Source organism: Sciurus vulgaris, assembly GCF_902686455.1.
Source record: "Sciurus vulgaris genome assembly, chromosome: 14".
NCBI classification, from domain to species: Eukaryota; Metazoa; Chordata; class Mammalia; order Rodentia; family Sciuridae; genus Sciurus; species Sciurus vulgaris.
The window spans coordinates 68,117,937-68,128,074 of record NC_136475.1 but is presented as its reverse complement, the minus strand read 5'-3'; the positions used below and the strand labels follow the sequence as shown (position 1 = coordinate 68,128,074).

The following is a 10,138-nucleotide window of genomic DNA, read 5'->3' as shown; positions in this document are numbered from 1 at the left end:
GGATTTTATGGGTTTATATAGGAAATGAACCACCATTTATGGCATAATTCTCATGAGAAAAAAACCCTATTCTAAACAAAAATACTTCAATTGTGTTGGATCACTGTATCTAGATATAGATAGATACATAGATATAGCTAGATATAGATTGACTACAGTTTTATGAGACAGGCTTTCTTCTAAAAGTATTACAGTAGTGAATTTCAGTTTTCATCTTTTTCTAGATTCATTCCTCCCAATGAAGGTTCAAATACTCGTCTTAATTATAATGACCGGAATGCAGTTTTATAAAATGCAAAAAGTTAACAATGGTTAGTTAATTCGTGTGTCTCTATAGCAACAACTGATAGTGGATTTACTGTATAGATTTATTCATATACCAAGAGATTCTATCTACTGAATAATTTCTCAAATTTTAATTAATTTTTGCTTACATGTATTGTAACAACAGTTTGTCTGATGAACATTCAACTTACTTTTATTTTGCCCCAAACTATGCAACTGACCTTGGTTTGTGAAGTTGATGTGTATACTGTCAAGTATGTCCTTGAACATTTTCTCTCAAGATAACGAAAGAATGAGGGAGGGGCAAAGTTACTTTTTACTCTGCATCTGTTGAATTTTATTTTAGAGTATATCCAAGGCTGTGCTTTGAACAGGCTACCAAAACTCAGTGTAAGAATGTGATTTCTGCAATTCCTGAAGAAACTTTGTTCTTGTCTTGAAATGTTTCAGAAAGACTGTTGATAATCATCAAGCAAGGTTAGTATCAATCAGATAAGGTGCTATTTATACTTTCTGAAAATGACTGTTCCTTTATTGAACAAAACCAGAATTTTTAACAAAATAGAAAATTTCTAAGAATTCTTTATCTTAATAAGGTAGCTGTATTTTTAATAAATCAATTCAACTTTGAACTGCTAAGTAGAATTACATGTATATTGTTGCTAACTTATCTTTCATATATCTCTTTCTAAATTACTGTTTTATTTATTCAATGTAGGCAAACGATTTTATTGTATTTAAGTGCTTAATAATTTCTTGCACTAATTAGTCTTATGGAACTATTCAATAATAAGCATACCCTCATATGTTTTTCAAAGAAAACATTTTTCTCTTGGAAGATTCCATTTAGTCATAATTATCCTTTCAGAAAAAAAATTTACTTGTAATTTTCTTGTATTTTAAAGATTCCCTAATTTTTTAAACAACTGTTTACATTAGACACAGTGCTATTTTCCCTCTTTCCCCCAAACTCTACATATAGCCAGAGGTGAACATGGTGGGCACACAATGGCTTAACTAGCACAGCCCCAAGGGTTCTGCTCCATGAAGTACTCTGAGCTGAAGATCAGGTCCCTCTTTCAACAGAAGCAGAGAAGGCTGAGTCTTTAGTAGCTGAAGTGGGAGACACAGACATGCTGTGTCCTGTGAGACATGCTCTGATGTGCTCCTACAAGGGTCAGGTAGAGTCCCTGCAAGTGCTCCATCAAAGATGGAAAGGACAGGCTGTGCAGGTGGGTCTTGCTGGGAATGGTGAAAGGTTTTCAGACACAGCTCTGATGATTGCCTCACTGGTTAAAAGGGGACCCATTTCTTCACCTCTCAAAGCCTCCATTTCCTCACTAGTCATGTTATTCACCTCATTGGACTATTGAGAAGATGGAGTAGGATATTTCATATAGATGATGAAGCAAGAAAAGTGGGAATAAGACTCATGTTTTTGCTGAGGCTGTTGCTACTGCTGTTTGCTTCCCCTGCAGTTTACAGGCCTGATCTGTGGTTTCAGTTACACCTGACTGGCTCCTACTCTGCTCCTTGCTGTGTATCCAGCCTGTGGACACCTCTCTCCAACCTCATCTCTTTGAAACTGTCTCAATAGAGAGGTTAGGCTGTTCTAATTAATTTTAAAAATAATTTATTCACCTGTCCAGCAATAAAGTAGTTCCTTAGCCCCTGCCTGGAGATAAAGAAGGTCAATTTTGCTGTTTTGAGGTAGGAGTTTATGGTTACATGTTGGTGATAATTATATTCACAGTTCATTCCTCAGTTTACAAATGAAGAAATTCAGGTTATAAGTTTAAAAATATGAAAGGCAATACATAAAGTACTCTGGAATGTAAATTGTATTATCTGACCATTACCAATCCTTGAGCTTTAAAGTAAAATTCATATCAAATTTCAAAAAAAACACTATCTTCTCAAGGAAATGGAGAAAAAACTCTGGATTGCCTTCAAACTAAACAGTTCATTTTTCCTTAATGATCTGTTCACTTGGTCATTTGATAGGTGATTAAGGATTTAGAAATAAACAAGGAATTATAATACAGAAAGTTATCTATGTGGTATATTGGTAACTGTTAGAGGGCTAAAACTAACTGTTATTCATTTGCCTCCTAGAAATAAAACAATTCAGCTACAACCCCAGAAACAAAAACATAAAGGAAAATGCAAATCATTAACATATTACTACTACATGAAGGACTATGAATTTTCTAAGTGCTTTTCTCTCAAGAGTATATATTACTTTCAAAGAAATATTTTCAAATATTTACCTAATATAGAGAATACAGGTTGTGGCAGGTGCTAGGAAGATAAAAGTTAAATGTTACCTCCTTCCTTGCTTTCAAGATGGGCACAGTGTCACGGACACATCAGTCACTGGTGAGCAGTAATCACACAGTGTACATGAGGTATGCTGAAGGACAGTGGGGAAGGGTTTTGCATTTGTTTAAACTCCTTATTCTTGCACAAAAGTTTCAATGAGTCAGGAATGAATACATCTTAAGGGGCCAAGGGAAATGTGCACAGTGACTTCCTCAGGGAAGCAGATCAAAGTGGATGACTTGACAGGTGGCAAGGAGCAGGGTATTCCAAGCACAAGGAACAGTATGGAAAGGACACAGCTTGTGAAGGGAGGATCAGGTAGTTTGGTTGTACACGGTAATAGTTGGTGGAAATGGTAGGCGGAAAGTTAGACATGTAGGTGAGACAAACTCGGAAGGGCCAGTAGTCATTCTGGACAAATGATTGAAATGCTCTTGGTTGTGATGAGTAACAGCAACTTAGAAATTCCTAGCATTTTGTTTTTATTTTTCTTTAGATGTTCCTTTTAGATCAAATACTCCTAGTAGGGGTGGAGTCATATTTTGTCATCCCTACTAAGTGCCTGACAAAGACAATGGCTTTTTGCTATTTAGTTTTAACTTTGTCATGTGTAATGCTATCAGTTTCTGAATTGCTACCTCTCAGATAATTCTTACTGCTCAAGGAATAAAATCATAGGTATTGAGGATAGGTAGAAACAGTTATTACATAGGACCACAGGAAAAAGTCCAACTGCTTCTCCCTACTTGAAGACAAAGTATCAGACGCCATCACTATTTCCCTCTCAGAGAAGAGTTGATAAAGTCCGCAGCCCACACTCCACATTTTTAATATAAGCCTCTTCTGAGATGTGTGAGACAGGTACAGCAGGAAATGTTTAAATTGTCTTTTTAAATCTTTAAAAAAAAAAAAATTAGTATTACTGAAGAGACAAAATCTTTTGTATCTAAATTTATAAAGAAGTAACTATCACCCCACATGACCGGTTTATATTATACTGTACTCTGGTTAAATAAAATATTGCCATTAGATGGGAATTATCTTTGCAAATCATAATAAAATAGGAATGAAAGTGGTTCTCTGGAATGTTTTCCTAGTTTCAAATCTGAGCGCTTAAATATTAGTATGCTCTTTAGATAAAATGTGGCTAGGCTTCAAAGCAGCTTGCTTAAAGCTAAAAAAACAGATTACATAAATATAAAATTCCCAAATTTCCATCAGTGAATATGGATTGTACAGTCTTCTGCAGATTCTTTACGGGGAAGTTTGGTTTTTGTTTTTATAAACAGGAGTGTATCCATTTTTTATTCTGTTCAGTACATTGGTTGGGAATTTAGGAATTAAAACTAAGCTCTCCATACAAGTCTAAGTATAAACCAATAATGCTCAAGGTTGAGGACAACACAAAAGGGGTGAGTGAGCAGTATTTAACAGTTTGCCATAATTATTCTCATTTTACAAATCACAGAAACGGAAGTTGGGCAAAACCTTGAATGATGGTCATTTGAGAAGATAAGCGATTTTCATTTAAAGACGCCTCGGACTGGTGCGAGGTCGGAGAGGTTGGGAATTTTGCTCACTTAAAAATAAAGCGAAGTTAAGGAAAATGGGGTTGCGGACACGATTTCCAATTGGTGCAAACTGTGACGTTTGTGTTTGCCACGCAGAACAGAGTTCAAGGTTATGCCTAAAAGGGGGCAACCCCGGGGAGAGGGGCGGGGGGTTGAGAGCTGGAAGGAAGCGGAGTGGGGTGGGTTTAGGGGCAGTGATAGCAGAGGGGACCCCGGGGCGGGGGCAGGCGCGGTGGCCCTGAGCCCAGGTGCGAAGTCCGGGAGAGGGGACGACGTGAGCGGAGTCACGACGTCGGTGCGGGTCCAGGCCCGGCGGAGCGCCGCTTTCTACTCTCGTGAAAAGCACGCGGGGCGCCCGTCCCGGGTGAGAAGTCCCGGCGGGCGGAGGCGGGAGCCGCGGGCCGAGCAGCCACGGACTCCTCCCCCGGCGCCTCGGCTTTCTGGGTCAGGACGCGGCGGCGCGGTGCCGGTCCCTGGGACCCGCGGGCTCGGGCGCCGCCTCCGCCCGCAGCTTCCCACCCGCCCGCAGGCCCGGGTCGGCGGCCGGCGACCGCGGACTGCTCGCCATAGCGAACGCAGGTGCGTACGGACAAGAGGAAGGGGCGACTGGGCGGACCGGGGCCGACACGGTCGGGGGCATGAGGAGGCGGCGGCAGTACTTCCGGCAGCGGCGACTGCACTTCCGGGTCGTTCTCTTTCCCCGGCTGCGGTCTGTTCCCGATGCAGGAGAACCTCTCGACCCGGGTTCCCCGACGCAGCTTTGGCGGAGTCGATGCCTCTGAAGCGGCAGCTCGGGAAGTGGCCAGCATTTCCACGCAGGACTCCTGGGGTCGGGGGAGTGGGCACCCCCTCAGCCTGGCGGGTCCCTGCGAGCCGCCAAGTTTCAGCAGCGACGCGCCGGGCACCCACCGAGGCGGGATCGCTCTTCGCCGCCCCGCGCAAGCGTTGTGTTTCGTTTGCATTTCTTTCCCCCTTTAAATTCGGAGTCTCTGCCTGTTTCACACAAAAACCAGGGCTGCGATATCAGTACTGACCTTTGCAAATAAGCCAAACGCCAGGAATGCCTAAATTAAAAATAAATTCTAACTAGGTAAACCATGAAAAGCTGATGACATAAGAGCATTAGAATTCACTTTGAAAGTAAACAGGGTTTTCTGGGTCGTTACAGAATCTGATCACTTACTCGAGGGCTCAGGGCAGTTCCCATGGAAAACTTAAACCGCAGGTTGGTCTGTAAGCCATAATTTTACTTTAACCTTACTGCGGAAGTTTTCATTGATTTCCCGAGTTTAAAAGGGCATTTTATACTTCATTCCCTAAGAATCAGCTGATGAATTACATAAATATAAATGCTAGATAAATATTATAAGCATTATTGTAGTTACTGTGGTAAAGCATAATTTTCATGTCTAAAAGTAGAACATGAAAATGAAATAATTTTCTTCAGAAAGCGTTTTCATGTTCTAGTTTTCTTTACTCAACATTTTGATTTTTTTTGTTTCACTAGAATTCTCATTTCACTAGATGATTCTGTAAGGGTGGGATTAAGTGTTAATTTTAGATGCCAATAGTTTATGTTAAAATAAGGTCTAATTTTCTGGTATTAGTGCCTTATAAATTGAAAATTCTAACAGGAATAATACTTTGCACCTGATTATTAAAATGTTAGAGCTCTGAAGTTTGGTCAGTAAAATTCTTATTGTATTTTTCTATAATACGAGTAATTACAACTAACGAAAGTACAAAAGCTATGTAAATGGCTTCATACAACCTTTGAGATTATGCTTCAGGCAAGAAGTATTCTGGTTGTTACTTTTATATTTTAATATTTTTAATTAGTGTCATTTATTGATGTAAAAGCATATTAATTTCATACTGACATAAAATTCAAACATAACCTGAGCTATTTGTTTATAATTGTAGTTATTTAAAACAAATACCAGCCCCAGTGATTCTAGTTTTTCCCACAGCTAAATTCCATAGTTCCGAAGTCATATTTCACCTCTGGACATCTCTGCTCAGTCAGCATTCTTCTTCATGTCCTTGTTGATGCTTTCTGAATTTTCAGCATTCAGCTAGTTGCATACAGGGAGTTTCCTAACAGGATGTTAAGGGTGACATTTTCCACTTCCTAGTTGGATGACTCTCAGAGTAAATGACTTGGCAGTTGCTTATGCCTCCGTTTGCTTTTCAGCAAAATAATAATAGGACTATTATTATTTATTATTTATATATTCTTCGTGGTTACTGAGGATTGAATCCAGGGTTACTTTATATACTGAACTATATTCCCAGCCCTTTTTATATTTTATTTTAAGACAAGGTCTCACTGAATTGCTCAAGCTGGCCTTGAATTTGTGATCCTCCTCTCTCAGCCTCCTGAGTTATTGAGATTACAGGTGTGTACCACCAACTCCCCTCAGGGCACTTTAAAATTTTTTTTTTTTTTTTATCTGCCTCCAGCAGGTAATTTGAAAGTGGTGTCATTGGTAAAGAAAGGTTAAGCAAAATACATTTCTCATGTGTTTAAACGTGGTTCTGCCTCAGGGATAAGGTCTTTACCCTAGGTAGATTTTCACATCTATTTACTTACTTGTGAAATGAAAAATCTTTTCAAACCAGATCATTTTTTAATGTAAAGTTCAAAGAAGTACTAGCAGGAATGGACCAAAAAATGCACTAAGTATAGGAAAAATCTTTTTAGTAGACATCTAGACCAGCATATGGACATCCTGATTTAATCTTGTATGTAGATTGGTGGTGGGGCTCTAACCCAGGATCTTGCACATGCTAAGCATACACTCTACTACTGAACTATACCACTAATCTTTTTATTGAAAAAAAAAAAGATACTCAAGCTTGATACATTATGATTAACTGCGATGTAAATGTAAGTTGTAAGTATATGTATATGGTGGCTTATATCTGTTGCTTTTTATAATAATCTTTCAAGTTAGTTTTGTGATACAGTATAATGTTTAGTGAAAATAAAATAATAACTAATAATTACCTACAATTTCAGCTGAAGTTACAAATTGATCAGAATGTGCTATTGGCATTTATCCTGGATAAATAGGCAAGAGTAGGCAGGTAGTTAGATTTATATTTCCCAGTTATACTGTTAGGGGACAGACAGATGCAAATGGTAGGAACATGAGGTTAAGGTAATAAGTCTATAAAATGGGCCCACTGTGCTGACCCCCACATGCTTTCTTTTCCAAGAAGCAATTTACCTGCAGCTCTCTCTGGCCTAGTGGACAGACTATGTCACATTCCTCATCACACCACCTGTTAACTGCAGGAGAAATGCAGGCCCAAAATAATGTTGATAAGAGGAACCCAAGTTACTCTAAAGGGAGAAACTTTTGTGACCAAATCCTGAAACTTGGGGAGATAAGGGTAATTCCTCCTAACAATAAAATCTGTACGAATTTATGGTTAACAATCCAATTAGAACTGGTCTAAGGTGACCTAGAGTTGTCCTGGCAGTGGGGATTGGAAAGTTTGATGTCACCCTGATGTTAGTCAGAAGACAAGAGGTGGATCTGGGAAGCACTCTGGAAACTTCTCTAGGATCCCCAATGAAACAAGTTCAGAAGAAGCACATTGTCCCTCTCCTCTCTGAGAGGACCCACTCTCCCTTGAGAGAGTCCCCTTTCCCTTTTCCTATTCTTTCAATAAATTCATTCCTGTTACTCTGAAATCTTTCTGAAATCTTTTCTGAAATCTTTCTGACTTGATCACAAGAATCGGGGTTTGAACTTTGGTCTTCACATTGCCTTAGTTTCCAGGAAAGCCCCAGCTCTGTGACAATACCAAATAAGTGAAAGTATCTAATCCAAGGCAAAATGATCTGTCATTCAGGCCAGACTAAAGTAGCAAGATCTTGGAATTCCTGATTTAGGAGATGAGACTCTTAAACCTCTTGGAGATAATATTCACTGACCTCTGAAGTAATTTCTAGACTGTTATTTTATAATTGGTCCTCATTAATATTTCAGCCCAAATGATGTAGAACATCCATCCAAATAGGGCAGTTCCTGTGATCCATGTATAGGGCAGTATAACAAATCTAAAAAGCACCATTCTTTTAAGTAAGGCTTCTCAGAATAGATTCTTGTTACTTATTCTTTGAGAATTTCTTTCATAGGGCATGACACATGGTATTAAATTGGTCATTTAGTGTATAAGGAATAGCAATTTGCTAGAATATGTAGAATCATAGAATATAAACCCTAGAAAGCCAAATTTCTGGTATACAACCTAATTTGAATTTGCATATTTCTAGTACTTCTGCCTGGATTCTCAATCCTAGCTGTTTATTTTGCTTTCTGTTTCACTTAAGAAGCAATCAAAGAGAACTTTCATCACCTTTCACCACAACATCTACCCACCTACCCGATTCTCTGCTCACATAATCTCCTTTCATTGCTGTGAATAAGTGGTTTGTGTTCCCATCAAAGGTCAATCCTTGAACTTTTGCACTAGAGCCCACCCCCTTTGCCTTCTCAAGTTTATTGTTGTACAATTCTCTAACACTTCTTCCACTTTTTAATTGGATCTTTTTGATTGGCAAATAAAAATACCATTATTTCTTGATTTCTCCATATAGTTATGCCATCATTTCTCTTTTCCCTATTGTTTTGTCTGTGTGCCTGTTCTGTTTTCCTCCTCTTTCCTGCCTTTCTTTGAACTAAGTGAATGTCTTTAGTATTATATTTTTGTCTCCACTACTGGCTTATCTTTATCTTTGAGTTTTTTCCTTTGTTCTTGTCCTGGCTACTCTAGAATTTACAACTATGCATCTTTAACTTGATAACACTTTATTATAATTTAAGATATTTACAAATACTTTGACTTATTGTCTTACGTTTTACTTCTATGTACATTATAAAACCTATGGTAATTATTGTCACCTTTGATTTAATAAGCAAATATAAAGAAATTTTTAAATGAGAAAAATGACTTTTATGTTTACCCATAGGTATTTTCCACAGTGGGTATTTTTCATTCTTTGTGTACCCAAGTTTCAAACTTTTTCCTCTGCTTGAAGAACCTCTGTTAGCATTTCTTTTCTTTCTTTCTTTCTTTCTTTTTTTTTTTTTTTTTTTTTTTTGGTACCAGAGATTGAACCCGGTGGGGTTCAACCGCTGAGCCACATCCCCAGCTCATTTTTTATCTCAAGACAGAGTCTCAATAAGTTGCTTAGAGTCTCACTATATTGGTGAGGCTGGCCTTGAACTTGTGATCCTCCTGCCTTAGCCTCCTGAGGTGCTGGGATTATAGGTGTGTGCCACCACACCTGGCTCTGTTAGCATTTCTTAAAATTTACATGCCTAAATCAGTAATGAATTCCCTTAGCTTTTCTTTGTCCAAAAAATAAAATGGTTATTTTGCTTTCATTTTTGACAAGAGATTTCACTGGGTATAGAAATTCAAGTTGACCGTTCTTTCAGCATTTTAAATATGTTACTTCATTGTTTTCTTGCTTAAATAGAACCTGAGAAAATCTGTTATAAATTTCTCTGCATACAATGTGTCTTTTTCTCTGATGACTTTTAAGATATTCTTTTTGTCACTGGTTTTTATCAATCTAGTAATGTTATGCCTTACTTTGGTTTTCTTATTCTACTTGGATTATGTTGACTTTGAGTTTGTGTTTTCTCTAATTTGGGAATATTTTTGGTCACTTTTTTCCCCTCTAATTTCATGTATTTTTTCAGACTGCTTGATATTTCCCCATGGCTAGCTGTCATTTTCCTGCTTAGTTGCATGTTTAGTAAGTTTTATTGGTGTTGAGCATTTGAATTTTACATGGTTTTATAATTTTGATCTGTTATATGTTTATCTAATTTGGGAATTTTTGGTCCCCCTCTAATTCAATGTACTTTATAGACTGCTTGATATTGCCCCATAGCTTTGTTTGTTTTGTTTCATTTGTGTGCTTTATTTGGGAAGGT

The 10,138-nt window shown here is 38.2% G+C and overlaps 1 protein-coding gene across 5 annotated transcripts in view; it reads left to right on the top strand.

Moving 5' to 3' along the window:
* The first annotated feature begins 637 nt into the window (after positions 1-637).
* Positions 638-10,138, top strand: part of RMDN2 (regulator of microtubule dynamics 2) — a 97,075-nt gene continuing 87,574 nt past the window's right edge. The window contains exon 1 of one of the 5 annotated variants that reach the window (XM_079109888.1): positions 638-762. Coding sequence is in view for 1 of the 5 variants with exons in the window: in XM_079109887.1 (XP_078966013.1) it covers positions 5,384-5,403 (20 nt within the window). In the remaining 4 variants the exon portion in view is untranslated. Of the gene's footprint in view, positions 763-4,376; positions 4,758-4,807; positions 5,404-10,138 lie in introns of those variants that run through there. The other 4 variants (XM_079109885.1, XM_079109883.1, XM_079109884.1 and 1 more) reach the window with 4 other exon arrangements.